The sequence below is a fragment of the Ostrea edulis genome, chromosome 4 (genome assembly GCF_947568905.1).
Source record: "Ostrea edulis chromosome 4, xbOstEdul1.1, whole genome shotgun sequence".
Lineage (NCBI taxonomy): Eukaryota > Metazoa > Mollusca > Bivalvia > Ostreida > Ostreidae > Ostrea > Ostrea edulis.
The window spans coordinates 65580219-65601159 of record NC_079167.1 but is presented as its reverse complement, the minus strand read 5'-3'; the positions used below and the strand labels follow the sequence as shown (position 1 = coordinate 65601159).

The 20941-nt window shown below is 34.7% G+C and overlaps 1 protein-coding gene across 19 annotated transcripts in view; it reads right to left on the bottom strand.

The window, feature by feature from the left end:
• The window catches only part of LOC125668277 (caspase activity and apoptosis inhibitor 1-like), a 122078-nt gene that overhangs the window by 35201 nt on the left and 65936 nt on the right, over positions 1–20941 (bottom strand). For all 19 annotated transcript variants that reach the window (XM_056163478.1, XM_048902190.2, XM_048902201.2 and 16 more), the window contains 2 exons: positions 15713–15797; positions 13885–13956 (listed from right to left, as the gene is read on the bottom strand). In XM_056163478.1, the coding sequence (XP_056019453.1) occupies positions 13885–13956; positions 15713–15797 (157 nt within the window). The remainder of the gene's footprint in view (positions 1–13884; positions 13957–15712; positions 15798–20941) is intronic.

Sequence of the window (20941 nt, the reverse complement as noted above, 5' to 3'; positions counted from 1 at the left end):
TATTGTACAATGAGTCCTAATCACTGTCTGACCACACACTGTACAATGAGTCTCGGGTCACTGTCTGACCACACACTGTACAATGAGTACTGGGTCACTGACCACACACTATACAATGAGTCCCTTGTCACTGTCTGCTGGGTGACCACACACTCTACAATGAGTCCTTGGTCACTGTCTGCTGGGTGACCACACACTGTACAATGATTCCCAGGTCACTGTCTGACCACACACTGTACAATGAGTCCCGGGTCACTGACCACATTGTACAATGAGTCCCAGGTCACTGTCTGCTGGGTGACCACACACTGTACGAGTCCCAGGTCACTGTCTGCTGGGTGACCACACACTGTACAATGAGTCCCGGGTCACTATCTGACCACACACTGTACAATGAGTCTTGGGTCACTGTCTGCTGGGTGACCACACACTGTACAATGAGTCCCGGGTCACTATCTGACCACACACTGTACAATGAGTCCCGGGTCACTATCTGACCACACACTGTACAATGAGTCCCAGGTCACTGTCTGCTGGGTGACCACACATTGTACAATGAGTCCTGTGTGTGGTCAGACAGTGAGTATGCACATTTTTTGGTCTTCTGAGATCATTGTGTTACCTGTGTGGTCTGAATGTTTACACATTGTACCACATGATAGATGTGATGCTATAACTCTCATGCAGGAACAATAATTTACAATTCCTTTATAGGTGAGAAAGTTTTATTACGTACATCACAGTAAAATACAGTATATATGAGTTCTAAAAGGGAAAATATTTTTTAAAAGTTTTCAAAGGAGGCTTATTGCTCATTGTAGGTAATTAGGCAACATGTCCAGCAGTAAAGATTTTCTGAAATATGTTCATTTTCAACATATAATCAACGAAGTCTCACCCTGAACCCAGGGGTCATAAATCTCCCATTGCTCATTATAATCCTACAAACAGTTTGTACACTTGATGTCCAGCAGTAGAGATTTTCTATTGCATTTTTAATACATATATGTATTGTATACGGTCAATTTAGCCCCAACCTGGTAACTGAACTCTTGGGTCATGAATTTCATAATTTTGGTAGAGGGCTCAATGCCCATTATAGTCATGCAAACATTTTGCTTCCTTGATGTCCAGAAGAAAAGATTTTCTAAGATATGCTTTTAGATATATGATCAACTCAGCTTCACTCTGGGGCATGAACCCTGAACTCAGAGGCTATGAAATCTAGAGTTTTGGTAAAAGGCTCATTGTTTATTACAATCATGCTAATAATTTGACTGCTTGCTGTCCAGAGTAAAGAAGAGTTTTAAAGATTACATTAATTTTAATGATTTTGGCCACACCCCTCAGGCGAGGGGAGGAAGGGTTTATGAAATAAAAATTTTTGTTCCCTTGACCCAAAGATGTTATATACCAAAATCTGTTGAAACTGGTTCAGCCCTTCCAGAGAAAAGACTGAAAATATATATACAAAGTTTGACACACGACAAAAAAGATGAACAAAAACAGACAGCTACAGCAGGGGCACCTGAGTGACTCGGGTGACCTAAAAAGTGCTCATTTCAAACCACTTCTTCATATGTTTAAAGTTCATACTATTATAAGGTTAATTTACTGGAAATGGGCAGCCATGAAGAAACAGATTATTACAATTGGGTTGATACAATTTCACAAATGGGCTAGCTGCATTCTAAAACAGCAACCAAATTAAGCAGTTACACCATGCCAACTAAAATACCACAATTAAGCTCTTGATATTTAGTGACTAGACATTAAAGATTTTATAATTAATATTATTTTCCAAGGGACTGCCTCATTGCAGATGCTTTCATGCAATTCATTTGGCTAATTGCTGCAAATGATAATTAGATTTATGTCCACATAAAAAAGTTCTTTGTTTCAACTTAAGGCCACATTATGGCAATGCTATAAATACTTCAAATTTTCTCTCTAATTTGATGGACTTATTACTTCGTTGTACCCTCACGCTATTAGTTTCAGCAAGACAAATATTTCTACAGGCTTTATTTTTCTTGCAATGTTAAATAATAATAGCATGCAAATGTGTGAATTAAATGGTTCTCTGAACCAAGGCTGTGCATCTACAATGTAAATATGTGTGTAAAGCATTCCATGACTCATAATCTATCATAAAGGATTCATTTAATGCCCTCATTATTTACAATTAAAACATATAAAATATACTCCCTGCCAATCTTATTTTTGTTCCTAAGTGTTTTTACTGAAATTGGTGGCAGACAGTTTGTAATTGTTTTTTCACCAAATAAGACAATAAAAAAACATTCGAATCGTATTAATGCCCTGGATAGCTTTTAGCTTTTCTCTGGAATTAAAATATTAATATTGACTGTCCTACTAATCATCAACAACCTTGACCTCAAGATAGATGGAGATATTTTAGTACAAAGTCTTATCTGTGGACAAGACTGCACCTGTGTCTCTTAAAGCTAGCATGGTCATATTTTATCTACAGCTTTTCATGACAAGGCTCAGATGCATCAAATTTACCGAAGTAAATTGAAGTTCATTTTATGAAAACATTTTTTTTTTTTTCAATGGTTGAGGCTGTTCTGCAGATACACTCTGTGCAAACAAAATGTCATTGGTTGATAGAATGATCTACTTGTATCATGCATATTTCAAAAGTGTCTGTGATGTTTACTGAAAATTGCTACTCAATTTACACAGTCTTATCATTTGAAAGACAACTGAAAAGCATTAGTTTTGAATTTCTTAAATACATACACAACTTCATATTCCTTACATAAACCCAGAAAAAATCATCAAAGTTTGCAATGAAATTTGTGTACAACCCTAAGAAAACTGTTAACATAACTATTCTAGGGGTTCCACACTGACAACAAGTGTTATCAGTTTTGTCGAGAATTTTTCACTTATATCGAGAAGTCATGAGCTGTTGGCGAAGTACCACAAATTTAAACCTATGCATAGTGCACAGGGCTGAAGCAGTGAAGGGTTTTTAATGTGCCAAAATTAGGCCTCAATATCATAAACTGAGAATATTCTAAGTCTATAAATTTCAAATCCAGCTAACTTTTCAAATAATTTTCATAAACAAATAAAATTTTCAGTATGTTTGCATTTGAATTTTTTATAAACCTGCAGTTTTTTTTAAAACATCGTGCTAGATAAATCTTAAGATATAAGTAATCAAAATTTTGACTTAAGTCTATTATCAGTTTATGGTCTTAGGGCCAGGGTTTTTTCTAAAGTGGGTCAAACTCCAAGGTCAAAAGATCAAACATCATGGTGTCATAAAAATCTCTATATGAAAAGTGAAAGCCTTACCTAGAATAGTTCCTGATATATTTAAAAGGTTAGGTTTTCTTTAAAATAGGTCAAACTCAGAGGTTCAAGTTCACAAGGTCAATGGACATGATATGAATTGTCTTAATTGCCATAAGAAATTTATAAACAATATATGAAAGATCTACCTCAGATAGTTCAGGACATATTGAATAGGTAAGATTTTTATTTTAAGTACGTCAAACTTCCAGATCAATCTCACAAGACCACACACCATTTGAGCACATGAAAGGTCTTGCTGTAAGGAATGTATATACAAAATATGAAATCCCTAGCTTATATAGTTCAAATATTTAAAGATATTTCCTACATATATACCAGCATATAAAAACTTAGCTCCCCTATTGTGAATCTTTGTTGAGAAGATTTTTAAATGACACCACCCTATTTTTGCATTTCTGTGATTATTTCCCCTTTGAAGGGGGCATCTCATCTATCAGGATTTTTTAATTAAGCTACAATGACAATTAATTGTGAAGTACTTTTATCTCATCAAATACTTATAAAAGACCTGCCGCACCCCCCATTCTGGTTTAAATATTTTTCATGAAAAATTTTAAAGCATGATTACAAGGATACATATTATTGAAGTTCAAACTACATGAAATGGACCTGTTGTATAAGCAAATTAACTACACCACTCATCCAGAAAAGGTAGGTATTAGATGCAGCATCCAAATCAATAGTATATGTGCACATCCAGAATTGCATCAGCCATGCAACTTTGAACAACTTAGAAGAAGACTGTAACTGAGAAACAGCCATCCTGGAAACAATCTTTACTCTGTTCACTCATCCAGAAAATATTTGCTAGACGAAGCATTTGAATTATTAGTGGTTGTGTGCAGTCATAAATGCATCATCCTTGCAAGTCTGAGCCATGTCGAGTAAATAGCTTCCTGGAACTGGACCTTTTTTTTTTTTTAAAAATCAAGAGGTGCATGGGCCACAATGCTCACCTGAGTCACCTTGGTCCTGCTGTTCTTCAGAAGATTTTTTTTAAATGTTTTTTTATTGCCATGAAAATTTTTGACCCCAGTATATGACTCTACCCTAGACCAACAAGATCATGACTAAACCAATAACATAGGGATACTCCAGCCCATATCAATATCACTAATATGGCCTTGCTGCTCTGGGGATTTTTTCCCTATAATCTTGTAAAATTTATTTCCTGATTCTGGTTTCATAACTTAGAAGGCAAAAAATCTTGAAAAACTTGCAAATGTTTATATATCAGTATGACTTAATATGGACCTGCTGCTCTAGAAAAGATCTTTTATAAATTTTCTACATACAGTATTAAGAGACCGTCCAATGGAGAATGGAAAAAAGGTCACATATGACAGGTGGTCTCTTAATACAGGTTGCCTATTTTCCGCAGTTAATGGATAAAATTTCGCAAATAATTTGTACAATGGAGAAAATGACTACATGTATTTGGAATTTATCATTAAGAATATCAAGTACGGTTTTAATAGTTGTAAAATAAGATTAATAATACACTGTAGTTAAAAATCTAAAATACAATGTGTTGTATCATAATTTATTATTCATCAAAAATTACATTTAATCTGTTTAAGAATGATAAACTTTGCATGCATTTCATATTACACATTTACATGAGATTTAAAACTCATTGATAAACTTCATGGACATTTTCTAAAACTTATAAACACTTTGTTGTAAAGAGTATTTATGTATAGCCTACTTGTACAGTGAAACTAAAAAATGCAATGCTTGTGGTAAGAAAGCAAATGGTGAAGTGTTGCGTCTCCTTTTGTACAATACATACTGGAAATATGTTATTCAATTTGAGAAACATTAAAGAAATCACAATATCCATTGTACATGCACAGCAAATCTTTTAAGCTTAGAACTACATATGTAATGCAGGCAATTTTCTTGTACTTGGACATGTCAAATACTCGGGACATGTCGATGTGAGCCGCTAGTTCCGGTCATTATTCTGGAAACCTCGATTATCTCATGCAGGAAAACTGCGAATACTCCGTTTAAAATTTCAGTCCTAAGTAGTGATGAAACGATTGTCGCCGATGATCGATTGTCGGTCGTTCAGAGACCTACGATGCTACTAATTGATTAAAAAATAAAAGTTGCCGACATCGTTGACCAAACGAAATCCGGAAATCACTTCAACTTTGTTCAAAGTTTATTTGCTGTATGTCAACCCCGATCAACAATAAGCAAACAAAATGGCGGGAGATGTGAAGGACGGTAACAACAACAACATTCAAAAGTTAAATAAAGTAGTCTATCTCTGATATCTTTGATACATTGAGATTATAGATAAATTCCATTACTTCATATATTGAAATTCTGATTTATTCAACTGGAAACAAATAAGACAAAGACGAATTCAAATGTTGTTTCCATACATTTAATAATTCTGTTATGTATTTTGAGGGGGAAACACTTAAATGACAATTCCGATTATAATCGATTATTAATCGATTACATGTGTCCGATTATTGCCGATAATCGATTATGGTTTTTGGTCCGATTGCCCATCACTAGTCCTAAGCACAATATTTACCTGATTTATATCGCAATCGGGCAAATTTTTCACTCTGTTGAACATAATGGTATAACAAGTGGTATATTTTCATTTACGATCAAGCCTACCCGGCACTTCTTAAAGTTTGTCGAAATTCACACCTTCAAATACACCGGCCTTGATTCCCTGATCCTTGATTTTGTTAAATAAACAACAACCCGGGTTTCATTAATTAACCACACACGACACTGCATGTTGACAGCTTGGGTATAATGATTTATTCAGAGGGCCGACTAAACAAGATCACCGCCAAACTGTGCGTTTGAAAACGAAAGTGTTAAGGGCGATAATTCCCAGAATAGTAGTGCGTTTGAAAACGAAAGTGCTAGGGGCGATAATTCCCAGAATAGTCGGCTCAACCGAAATCGAAAGTAGTAATCACGTTGTAATCGAAAAATGTACAGTCGTTAAATAGAGGTAAAATTTCGTGAAAATACACGAAAAGGTTGCAAAAATCATGGTCGTTGGTCGCGTCAGACAGGTGATCGTTTAATACAGGTACAATATATAGAGTAACATCTTGGGGGGAACTTTTCATGGTCACATATGACATTGAGTCACTTAATACAGTGGGCAGTTTTGACTATATTTCTCATGTAAAATTTTAAATCCCTACTTCAGTCACACGCTACTAAGCCCCGGGTAATTCAAATATGAATCTGCAGTACATCTGAATGCCTGCGAAGTATTTTAAAATGAATATTTATGACCAGTGGTTCTTCATCCAAAGATTTCAAAAGATTTTAAAAATATATTTTCCCATGTAAAATGTTGATTCCCTATTGTTGCCTCACCTAGGACCATGATTAAATAAAAACTTGAATCTGCACTACTGAATGCATACTACTCATGGTCCTGTTTTTCTTGAGAAGATGATTTATCAGATCTTTTCTCTCTCCATATATACCCATGTAAAACTTTAAATCTGTATTGTGGCCTGGGGTAGTGATAGGAAGAAACTTGAATCAACACTATTTGGAGATTTTTGCAAATTAATGACTAATCCTGGCCCTGCCACTTTTGAGAATAAGATTTTCTCCCAACACATTCTTGTGTAAAACCTTTATCCCCTATTGTGACCTCATCCTACAAAGGGGGGGGGGGGGGGGGGGGGGGGCTGCCACTTTTGAGAATAAGATTTTCTCCAACACATTCTTGTGTAAAACCTTTATCCCCTATTGTGACCTCATCCTACAAGGGGGGGGGGGGGGGGGGGGGGGGGGGGGGCACTCAATTTGAACAAAAATGAATCTTCACTACCTGAGGATGACTGTATATTAAAATGACTTAAATCATAGCCCTAGAAATCTTTTCCCTATATATTCCCGAACTTTGATCCCCTATTGTGTCATATCCAAACCAAAGATTAGGTATGAAATTTGTTGAAGGAATCAAGCTGATCAGAAATAAGAGGCCCATGGGTCCCATTGCTTACCTGAGCTACTGCACTTTCTCCATGTAAAACATTAAATTCCATTTATGGCCCCAGTCTTGCTACACATAAAAGGTGTGAAAAAACTTGAATCTACACTACACAAGCACTCTTGTGCATCATTTTAACATATTGTAACTTTGTGAATCTTAAGAAGAATTCAAAGAATTTTCCTTTGTATCCATAGGTAAAACATTGAATACGTAATTTGGCCCTGCCTTAAACCCAGGGGTCAAGGTGTGTACAATCATGAATCTACAATACAAGGGCATGTTTGCAAGTTCATTTGACATATAAAACCCTAAAAGTTCTTAAAAAGAATATATCCATATGCTCTCCAATGTAAAAATTTAAATCCCTCTTGTAGCCATTGCATATTATTTTGACATATTGTACCCTTCTTGTTCTACAGTAGAGGATGGGTTCATGGTGTGAACTTAAATCTACACTACATGTTGTTCTAGAGGAGGGGATGGGTTCATGGTGTGAACTTCAATCACTACATGTTGTTCTAAAGGAGAGGATGGGTTCATGGTGTGAACTTTAATCTACACTACATGTTGTTCTAAAGGAGAGGATGGGTTCATGGTGTGAACTTTAATCTACACTACATGTTGCTTTAGAGGAAGACGGGGTCGTGGTGTGAACTTGAATCTACACTACATGAAGATACTTGCATATTAATTCAACAATTTGTACCTCTATGTTTCTTGAGCAGAGGATTTTCAGAACTCTACGTAAATATTTCAAACCCGCTGTGGACCTATCCTGACTCAGGGGATCATGATTTGAATAAACTTGAATCTCTAGTATACAGTGGAGCCTCGGTAATCCGGACGCCATTAATCCGGACGCTTCACCTTCTGGACGATTTTTCTAGGGAACGGAATTTTTATACATTATTTTGCATCATTAATCCGGAAATTCGCGTTCCGGATCTGGACGGTCACTTTTTACTACAAAACGTTATAATGCATTGAAAATTGTACCGTTAATCCGGACGGTAATTTTGTTTAGGGAAGGTCTGTGTCGGACAATTTTAGCAAGGCGTAAATTATAAAGAAAACAAGCCAAACTGTCTAATTGAAGCGATTACCTGTACCCTGTCAACACCTCCCTCCAATTCGGTGGTGTGTGATGATATGTCAGTTAGATAGCACGTGTCGATCAAGACATTGTATTGCCAATTTTCGCACATAGGATCTTTATTGCGTGTAGTGTTGATTTTGGTAAATAAATCTGTAGCATATTATTTTATAGTCTTGATCAATAGCCTAATGGTATTGATAAATTAAATATCATGCCGTAATGATAATTAAATTTTGCATGTACCCGTAATGTTAGTTTCACCTGAGTTGTGTTCCGTTATTATCGCATCGTGAAAATAATAGGTGCGCGTGGCTAGATCAAAGCAGTAGTAGGTCTTGATATTACGAGCTTAAATGATTTTCTTCTCCCGATATTATCTTGGATAATTATAGAATAAGAAATATAAACTCTGGCGGATTGAATTTTGGTTAAAGAATGTTGTCAACTGACATGATAATCACGAAATTCTTATATCAACTTTGGACGGTGAAGATTGTTTTAACAGACCGCCGAACCCATGAATCGTGACAGAAATTACCAGCGTCTTTAAGAATTAAAAGTGTGATGAAATGTTTGAAGTGTAAATGATTATGTTAGTTACTAATGATTTAATTACTTATAGTTACATAAAGTGCTTCATTATTTCTTTTAGTGCATATGGTACATAGTTTTGTATATTTATTTGTAGGGCTCATATATATGTACAATGTAGGCACAGGCAAATACACTGAACACGTACATTAAATTCTAGTGCTTTAAAATACATGTAAATGTTAACATTATCATAATTTATTTACTAATGCAAATGGTCAAATCCAATGATAGAATGTGTTTAATTCAATACGCATCAATAAAGTAGGCATATAATGGTTACTTATGTAAAGATAGAAAATATGTGATTCAATTATCCGGACGCTTCATTTATCCGGACGATTTTGCTGGGAACCAAAGTGTCCGGATTAACGAGGCTCCACTGTATTAGGAAGCATCTCTTGAGAAGTGAAAAATGCAAAAAGGTTGCAGATGACAAACAGACGGAGGACAAATTGCTATCAATAAAGCTCCCTTGAGCTTTCAGTTCAGCTTAGCTAAACAGCTGAATTATGGTGTTCTGTTGGGACCACTTGCTCACCTTTATGCTCCCTTTCATTACCTCCCTAAAGGCAACAATGCAAAAAAGGAAAACTATGATGCTCTTGCTTTTTTTAAAACTTTGCTCCCTTTCCCTCATAATGTTGTCCTTATATAAAGAGGCAAGGGGGCAAATGACCTCAACAGTAAATGCAAGATCCAGAAATGTAAGGTTAAAGTCATAGACTACAACAAAGTCAAAGAAATATAAGCATAGTTGTGATGTAGATCTATCAGTGTCTGAAGTTTGATGAATAATGCATTCATAGTCAATTCAGAAATGTACTAAATGCAAAATGCGATGGAAGGAGAAACGATGAAAAATGAACAAAACCAACATTATGTGCCCCAACAATTTACATGATGGGGCAGGCATATGTGCTTTATTTGGTAACTAGGAATGGTTGTTTGGTAACTAGGTATGGTTGTTTGGTAACTAGATATGGTTGTTTGGTAACTAGGAATGGTTGTTTGGTAACTAGATATGGTTGTTTGGTAACTAGATATGGTTGTTTGGTAACTAGGTATGGTTGTTTGGTAACTAGATATGGTTGATTGGTAACTAGGAATGGTTGTTTGGTAACTAGATATGGTTGATTGGTAACTAGGAATGGTTGTTTGGTAACTAGATATGGTTGATTGGTAACTAGGAATGGTTGTTTGGTAACTAGATATGGTTGTTTGGTAACTAGATATGGTTGATTGGTAACTAGGAATGGTTGTTTGGTAACTAGATATGGTTGATTGGTAACTAGGAATGGTTGTTTGGTAACTAGATATGGTTGTTTGGTAACTAGATATGGTTGTTTGGTACCTAGGTATGGTTGTTTGGTAACTAAATATGGTTGATTGGTAACTAGGAATGGTTGTTTGGTAACTAGATATGGTTGTTTGGTAACTAGATATGGTTGTTTGGTACCTAGGTATGGTTGTTTGGTAACTAGGAATGGTTGTTTGGTAACTAGATATGGTTGTTTGGTAACTAGGAATGGTTGTTTGGTAACTAGATATGGTTGTTTGGTAACTAGGTATGGTTGTTTGGTAAAGAAAGGTCTTGTCATACACACATGTGAAATATGAAAGCCCTAGCACAAACTGTTCAAAACTTATGGCCCAGGTTATAGTCTTTGCAGATAAACAGATGGACAAACCAAAAACTATATGGCCCTGAATCTTCAATTATAGGGGCATAAAAATCACACTGGAACAGCATATGCCTTAATATCTGCACATCATCCAATGTTTAATCATCATATCCACTGACCCACATTGGAGCTCCATCCTGGTGAGTAGTTTGCTTTGCTTTTAATTATCAGTTTGTTAGTCATTACTATTTATTTATTCATTTATTTATCTTTGAATTATTCTCTTTTTCTGTATTGTTTCTTCTTATCCAAGGTGACAGATTCTTGATGGCTAGTAGAATGTCATTGCATAAATGTGACCCCCCACCCCTCAATAATATGTTTCAGTCTTAATTTGCCTAAAAGATTTTTTTTCTTCATTTTATCTGTTAAAAATTGTCACACATGTACATAAAATGTATATCTTTATTCAATCTCTGTCATTGCAAAGGCTGACCTTTTTAATGTGTCCTGGAATATACAAATTGTGTACCTGTATTTTAACAACATTTAGATTGAATGTCCAAATATAATGAAACAGACACAACCATTTCATTTTCAGTTTGAATTAATTTGATAGAGCTTAGAATCAATAATTATGCAAGTCAAATAAACATCATTCATTGACAATACAATTTTGCATATCTTTCTTTTATTTCCTAATTAAAAATATATTCTTTGTTTATTCCAACATGTTTTGTTACCTGCCTATAAATCATTGAATTAATTTGTAAACATGAAAGTTTTCATTTATTTAATGATTTGTTTTAATGTATTTATTGATAATTAAGGAGCAAGCAATGTACCACGTCGGACATAAATAATCATTTTAAAATGGGTCAATATCATTTCTTTCTCAACCTTTTTTTTTTAATACCAAGAATATCATTCTTATACTGAAATTATTTACTGTTTAAATCATTCCCTGGAAGAACCGCATAATGCCGAAAAAAATCAAAGCGTGCAGGCCATGTCAACTGTTTTTCATGGAAAGTGTTTTGTGCAAACCATTCAGAATTCTGTGCAAACCATTCAGCATTCCGTGCAAACCATTCAGAATTCCGTGCAAACCATTCAGAATTCTGTTCTGTGGAAATCGTTCAGTGTTCTGTGCAAACTGATAAGTGTTCTGTGCAAGAATCATTTTGTACCATTACAGCTAAGGGTGGAGTAGCATGCTTCAGGGTCTGTTTTGTGATAGAATAGATGTGTACTCTTTCTGTTTGCTGATGATTATATGATAATGATCAAAGACAACTTCTGATTCTGACAATGGCTACCAAAAATATATATATCAGATTTAATTCATTACTTTTATAATTCCATGTATTATATTCATCTTCCATAACTGACATATATTTATCATATCAATTGGATTTGTACAAAAAATATTGCTGAAGAAAACACACAAAGTTCATATTTAGAATTTTATTTTATTGTCTGACAGGTTTTTGGGTGAATGGAGCAGTGGGTATACTGTACATCCTTATTCACACCTGATGACGTACACTATAAAGTGTATCACACTGGCACACAGGGAACTCTGGGACATTGTCTCAGTTCACTAAAGCATAACAGGTTACCTGGATTTTTTTTTTTTGCCATGAATTTTTAAACAACACACAAACAGGAAGGAAAAACCAATGGATTTAGGTCCAATTTTTCCTGAGTTTACCGAGTCTGGTTGCATCCATGGACCCATCATTTGTGTCCCAAATGAATTTTCCACATCCAGAACACAGATTCTTGCATTAGTGACCTTATATCATTGAGGGAGTTAGATTCTAGTTTCTCCTGGTACAGGACCATGCTCTTTAGCTTCCGTATACTATTAAACAGTTCAGTTATTATGGAATTTAAAAACCGTCAATCTCCCAAACTGCTAATTCGTGTGCTACTGCTATAAACTATAGCTTTTCAGATTTAATTATGTTTTAAGACAAACTGATAGAAATTCATAAACTGACAATTTAATGTTTTAATTCAAAATCTGTGCAATTTCTTCATGAAATTTATTCATATAGGAAGTCCTACATTCCCCAGAGCATCTCTGTTTTCAACAGATACAGCCAACCAAAAGTTTTATTGCCAAGACATCAAACAAATTTCACAGCAGAGAAACTGATTAGGCTTCATGTAATTTTCATTTAACAAAGAATTTTCTTTTGCTGATATAAAAGATATGTCTGTATCTGTCAATTATCTTGCAACATTGAACACTCATGCAATTAAAACTGGAACAATAAATGCATCATTTTCATTAAAATCAATCTCTAAAATGTCGTTTTGCAAGGACACTTTGTCCAGTTTATAAAAATTGCCTTTTAACATTGTTCATTGTTGTCAAAGAAGAAGAAAAAACCCATGAAGCACTTGCAGTTTGGAACTATACAATCTTTTCAGGCAAATTCAATGACAAATGAAAAAGGAAAAGACTGACAATTGATATTGCTGTGATTAATTTGAATGTCAAAAAAAGGGGAAATTATGTAACCTTTTTCCTTTTTTTTTTTTTTGAATTTTGCAAAATCATGTACTAGAACGTCTGCAAGTGTAGATATTAGGAGGTCAACTTTCATCAGGTATAAAGATAAAATAATTTAAATTTCATACAATCAAGCATGATCAGTCAAAAGGTCTAGCATTCTACCACTAGGGACTTATTGCAAGTTTTCTAATTCATGTAAAGCATACAATTTAGCATACTACTGGGATCTTTTAAATTCACGTACCAGTCCATAATTTGAACGTCTTTACAAAACCATTATTAACTGAAAGTTTATATGCTAGACTTTGACATTTAGGGGATATATAGACTGTTGGTCATTTCTGTTAGTTTGGAAATGTCAGTGTATAAAAATCTGACAAAATTGTCTATTACCATGAAATGCAATATTTCATTTAATCAAAAAACTCACAGGATGTTCATAATGGGCATGATATACACAAGGTTCAGCATATACTATTTTATACCATGTTAATTAGACCCACCATCCCAGACAATATAAAAACATAAATTAATAACAACTTATGTAGTCCTTGTTTTAAAGGGGGTTTATTAAGCCTTGCAAAGTTTTTTTTCCTGGAAATGTTAAGTAAAAAAAACGAGCATTTAATGAAAACTGATGCCTTTTAGAAGAAAGGAAATAGAATATTATTGATTCTAAAATGACATACTATACCTGGGTAATTATTTTCTTCATCGCTATTTTCATCTTCAGTACTTGATGAAGATATATTAGCAGGATCATCCCCTAAATGGGAAAAAAAAAAGAAAGATGTATTGTACTCATAGGTCAACATGCTGGACTCAAATAATGACCAAATATGTATCATTAATTAAACCTTGTTGGTTTATTAGTCTGCATTCTAGATTAATTAAAGATGATTGATTCAGTTGGGGAAAACTTTGAGGCATGTAAAAATTAATTATTTTAATGTTGCAGCCAATTTTCATCCACACATCTTTCGACTTCGACCTAGGAGACAACATTATATCTATAAAGCACATAAAGAGGGCATACAACTTACAATTATTTACTGAGGGATAAAGTTTCATTAGTTAAACTTCAAATATTCTTACATGCAGTCCAGAAAGAATGCATGCTCGTAACCTTATCTTTAATCTTGAAATAAACTGTAGTCATCCATATGTTTTGGAGACTGTGTGAAACTGATGGGGCACTGCATAATATCAAATGTTAAAGAGTCCCCCCTATTGTTCTACCCACCCTTCAGAAATTCTAGAATCAAGTGCAACTCTCGGCAACTCAGCTAAATTTATATGCTATAAAATAATATGTGTAGCATAGCATATACCTTAAGCATATAAACTTTGTTCATCATCTAAATGTACTTACAATACCATGATTTAAGGATACACAAAGTAAAAATTTAGATGCATGGATTATATGTAAACATTTTTAAATTTAGTTTGATTCCAAGCACAATGAAAAACATAGGGTGATGAAAGCCTAAATAGCTCACCTGAACAAATGCATGAGAGTATGAACTGCAACGCTTCATGCCAGCATACTTTTCATAAAGCGCTAACGCTCTTTATGAAGTATGTTGGTGTAAAGCACAGTTCTTGCCCTCAAGCATTTTCAAAAATGAAATTTATTTCTTAAATATATACATGTCTTATATTCTATGTGATATTATATGAATATTGAGTAAATTACATTTATTGTACAATACAGAGTATTATACGATGCATATCATATATTGCTTTATTTCTGGAAAATATAGGTAAAATGCAGGATCTGTGTCAAGAATGGTTGTGTGCATCCAATATCACAGGTGCACTGTACATGTAAGTTTGAATCTTTGAACCACACAGAGAATGGACCTGTTGCAGAAACCATACTCAGGAAAATATAGGTCAGAGATGCGGCATCCTAATCAATGACTGTGTGTGGTTACATCCATGAATTCATCATCCATGCTAGTTCGAATTAGGTAAGGTAAATAATGTCTTTGAAATGGACCATTCAAAAACTGCTAACTCAACTGCTGGCAGTGACAATGACAGTTTTACATTAGCTTCCAGACAATTGTCCCAGTCAAAAATTACATTTTTGTGAATCTTGCCAAATAATTTTCTTTAACTTTTTCTCAAGATTAGATACATAGTGTTCATAGGGATTATTCATGTACAGGTAATATGCTTAATAAATATTATTAATGTAATACGTTTAGTCATTGTTATTCATTTATTTAGACATTTCAGAAAAAAGTTTGGCATGTATTGTGTATCCTCTGAACCGAGTAAGGCTTATGGCTAATGAGTTACCTTCTACATAGGTCGTTCTCATCTCGGCAGCTATCGGGGTTCATACAATAAAACCCTAGGTATGAGCAAGGTGAAAACTTATAATTAACTTTATCAAAGGTCGTAAAATCAAATTTTTTTTAGTTTGCAGAAACTAACAGGGCACCTGAGAATATGAACAGATGTAAATGAAAATATTACACAAAACACATTGATAGCTGTGCAGATTCCAATACCTGCCAGTATTCTTTGAATTCTTTTCTTTGACATCACTTCTAAATGTTCTACACATTTCTCCTTCAGCTCTTCAATGGTCATCTCCTGTCAAAACATAGAATACACAGAAGTCAGAACAGGAGTTATTCCTCTTTCTTAGATTTTTTCCTGTGTTGCAAAAAACACAGCAGTTAGCTCTTAAAACTCAAATCTACATACACATGTACAAGTTTCTCACAAATTATTAACCTAATCCTTTCACTTGTTTATGCGTAGAGGCTTTTTCATCTAGCTATAAACTGAAAAAACATATGTTACCTTTGAAATTAATAGTGGTATTAAACCTCTTTTTCAGTGCAAGTCTTTTTGCCACATTCTAAGCACTCATTGATTCAATACAATAAATAAAGTCAGTCCCTTAGGAATGTATACAGAAATACATTTGAAATATCAAGATGATTTATTTATCATCTCCAAGAAGAACCTCATTTTATTTGAGGAAGTTGCAGGAACCTGTTGAGGTATATTTATATTTGAAAGGGCATTTTTTTCTCTCAAACAGAATGAAATTCTTCCATGTGACATTTATCAAAATATTTACACATTTTTCTCAAGTTTATAATACAAATGCAAATTTGATATATAAACATATGTTCTTGAAATTTAGGATTTCCGGCAAAATTTTCCAGTTTCAAACCTAAGTTTACCTCTGAAACTGACCTCGAACTAAACTTACGCCTTTCTCTTGAAAACAGCTGTTCTTTGGAGGAAACCCACAAGACACTCTTTGTAAAAATAATTTGTAAACCAGGATGAAGTTCAATTATGATTGAGACTCTGGTTTGAAGATGTTTTTACTTAAGATATATTTATTTTTCTTCAACCTGGAGATTTTAAGGCTCTTAAGATTATCAGTTTCAAAGGAATCTGTTTTAATCATCAAAACAATTTTACACCCCTTCCTCTTTATACTTTTAACGATGTTTAAGTTTTAAAATTCATCACACTTCAAACATTCAATTCTCTACATCAGTGGAAAATGGCAGGGCTGCAGTGAACTTCAATCAGATATAAAGAGATGACGTAAGAATCGCCACAGTGTAATATAATACATACTTGATCAATCAGGACTTATTTCAAGTACTTTGTCTACAACATTAATTTACAATTCTTAAAACTTTCATTACAGTCTTCAAGTTCAGAAGTGAAATTTTCAAAACTCTGTGTAAAAATCAAACTTCTATCAGTAGGAAAGCTCATCACCTTTGAGTCTATAGAGAAGTTTGAGGAAGATTTAGAATGTGTTTAAAATACTGAACTAATACACAAAATTTGGACAATTTATGAAACATGATGTTATTATTTGAATGATACACAACTATAAACATGCACTGATGGGTGAACATCAATAAAACACAGAAAATAGGAGAAAAATAAATGACACAAAAACTTATTTCTGCGAAATGTGCATTTTATTTTTGTCATTTGTTAGTATGGGTCAGTAGTGCAAATATCTAGCCATAAAAAAAAGTAATGCATGTGTTTTATTTTTTTGTCCCCATTTTTATGGTCAAAAACAAAAGGCAAGCAGTGGTCATATTTTTTATGTACAAACTTGCTGTTTGAAATAATGCATGTATTTATGACATCCTGGCTGAACTTGTATACGCTTAATGTCTCTTTGACACCAGTATTTAATGACCACCATACATCACGAGGTCCACAAAATAGAACAAGATTAGATGACAGGTCACACATGAACAAAATATAATTGCCATTTTTCAAATGCCCATTTGCTGTTAGTCATAATAATAAATATTTGTATAAACACAAAAATAAAGTGTGTGGTTGATATAAAACATCTTATGTATTCTACATTTAGCAGTAAATTCTCCATGAAAATTCTTCAGTATATATCCATGTTATTCCAGGTTTTTACTAAATGCCAATATCTATTCCTGAATGACATTCAGTTTCTCGTCTTGAAGTAATCGGTTGCAATAAAGAATGCAAAGGGAGACAATGGCTAAATGAGATGAAATAGATTAGAATGAGACAAATGTTTGCTCCACATTTCTTCTTCAAAAACATCCCATGCATATCAGTGGCCTAGAAATTAAACTGTTTTTTTCCCCGTCATCTATGAAAATTGTGGACTTTGAATTTCATACAACTGTCCTTGAAAGACAACACTACACTGAAACGTTGAACCATTAACTATAATTAGTTAACTAACCTGGTTATATTCCAACAATTTAAAGAAAAAAAATCATATAAGCTTGTTTATACAGTCATCCAGCATGTAACAATCATTTTGAATGCATCAGCATTTAAAATAGCATAGGAAGTGTATCTTAGGACCTAACAGTACAAACTGCTTGCCCGGCATAATCAGCATATAAAATAGCACGGGAAGTGTATCTTAGGACCTAGCAGTACAGACTGCTGGCCCGGCATAATGCTGTTCTATACCTCCTTTGTCTTGTAAGCTTTTGAAATATTTTCATTTTTACAGACATCTTAAAGCTGCCATGACAAAATGTTGGTTTCTCAACAGCCTCAATCACCCAGCCACATGGAATGAAAAACTTCAGCCAAATAAAACACATTAGGACTATACTGAAATTTGAATTGCTAAAAATAGTAACAAAACTTCTGTTGGACAACTAGAAGAACATTTGTACCAAACATAGTAACTGCAGGGTCTGGTGTCATGGTTTACATAAGTTGATGCTAACAGACCGACATCAGTTGATGACAACAGGTCACACTGGCCTTTAGGTGGGTGAGCTATTAAGGGTTACTTCAGGGCTTTCACTCTTTCAATCAACAAAGATGTTGGCATGAAATGGATCACTGTTTGCAAGAGTACACATCTTCAAATATGACTAGAGGCTCTTAAAAGCATATATTACTCACCTGGGTCCAATGACTGCATATCAAGTTAAATGAAAGAACGATTTAACATGCAATAGTTCCGAAACAGAAGTTGATTTTTATCACTTGATCAATAGCCATTGTGTTCATATTGGAATTCAACATCTCTAAAGAACCCTTCATGGAACATTTGTGTGAAGTAAGGTGACCAAATGCAAGATTATGAGAAGAAAATTTTGTCTCTGACAATGAAAACCCACATTGGTCATCCTGGAATTTGGATAACTCTGAAAAGTAGCAAGACATTCAGATCTTCTTGAGAAACATTTGTAAAAGGCATGGCGACTTGGGATGGAACTGTTCTAGAAAAAGACTGAAAATGTAATTATTAATGGACAATGCCAAAGAAACCCATGACTCAGATGCCAAGTGATACTGCAGTAGTTCACAATGATCCTAGGCCTAAAACCATGCTGATTTCTAAGGTCCTAATACTTCAGTAGGACATACACACCAGGCAACAGGTCGTGGTAGCTCAGTGGTAGAGTGTTCGCTTTGTAACCGGGAAGCCCTGAGCTCAAGCCCGACTGCATCAAACCTAAGACGTTAACATAGGTAAAGATTTTTAATTCGCTAAACACTCGGCATTTACAGGTCTTTTGGAAATGACCTTAAAAACAGAGGTCCCATGTTGCAGCAGGTGATGGCAAATTAAAGAACCCTCATTACTACGGCCCTGAGCGTTAAGCATAGGTCTAAATTTGTGATGCCTCACCAACAGCTGATGACGTCTCAATATAAGTGAAAAATTCTCGACGGGACGTAAAATAAATAAATAACCCTGGACTAGCCTTTACCACTACATGTACTAAGTCTACATTCATAAAAAAGAAAGAAAAATAAGAAATTGGTAGGCATGATCAAACTTCTGAAGATCAGTAGTACAAGAGTCAAAATGAACATCAGTACATCGAAACAAAGACTTTATGCAGTAATGAAAAGACTCGTATTTGCTAGATTGAACGACAATGAAGCTATAGTAAATGGGAATGGACCTGTTGCAAAACACTACAACCTGGCCAAACATCTGGAAAATACTGGTCAGAAAGAGCAACCAAATCAAGAATGGATGTGTGCAATCCAAAGACACACCATCCGTGCAAGTAGTCTGAATCACATACAAGAGGCCCATGGGCCACATTGCTCACTGAGTCACCTTGGCTCATATTTAAAGATTTTTCCTATATATTCGTATGTACAACTTTGATCCTTATTGTGACCCCGACCTACTCCCGGGGGCCATGATTTTTTCAAAATTGAATCTGGACTATGTCAGGAAGCTTTCATGTGAATGTAAACTTCTGTGGCCCAGTGATTTTTCAGAAGACGATTTTTAATGATTTTCTCTATACATTTGTATGTAAAATTTGATTCCCTATTGTCGCCTCATCTTACTCCAGAGGCCATGATTTTAACAAACTTGAATCTGCACTATGTCAGGAAGCTTTCATGTAAATTTCAATTTTCCTGGCCCAGTAGTTTTTGAGAAGAGGATTTTTAAAGATTTTCCATATATATTTGTATGTAAAACTTTGATCCCCCCTTGTGGCCCCATCCTACTCCCGCTTTTCTGGCTCAGTGGTTTTTGAGAAGATGATTTTCAAAGATTTTTTTCTATATATTTGTATGTAAAACTTTGATCCCCTATTGTGGCCCCATCATACCCCCAGGGGCCATGATTTTAACAAACTTGAATCTCCATTATGTCAGGAAGCTTTCATGTAAATATCAGCTTTTCTGGCCCAGTGGTTCTTGAGAAGATTTTTCCTATATATTTGTATGTAAAATTTTGATCCTCTATTGTGGCCCCATCATACCCCCAAGGACCATGATTTGAACAAACTTGAATCTGCATTATGTCAGGAAGCTTTCATGTAAATCTCTGCTTTTCTGGCCCAGTGGTTCTTGAGAAGATTTTTAAATGACCCCACCCTATTTTTGCATTTTTGTGATTATCTCCCCTTTGAAAGGGACAAGGATCTTCATTTGTAAAAACTTGAAAGCCCTTCAGCAACGGATGCTTTTGTCGAGTTTGGTTGAAATTGGCCCAGTGGTTCTAAAGAAGACATCAAAAACGTAAAAAGTTTACAGACAGACGACAGACAACAGGCGATCAGAAAAACTCACTTGAGCTTTCAGCTCAGGTGAGCTAAAAAACTAGTTACTGAGGAACGGACAAACTGGTCACTGATCCAGAAATCAGACGCAGTATCGAAATCAAGAATGATCATGTGCATCTACGAATATTTCAAAATTGAAGTAAAGAGAAGATCCCGTTACTGAGGAATGGATGTGCAGCAAAAACTATCACC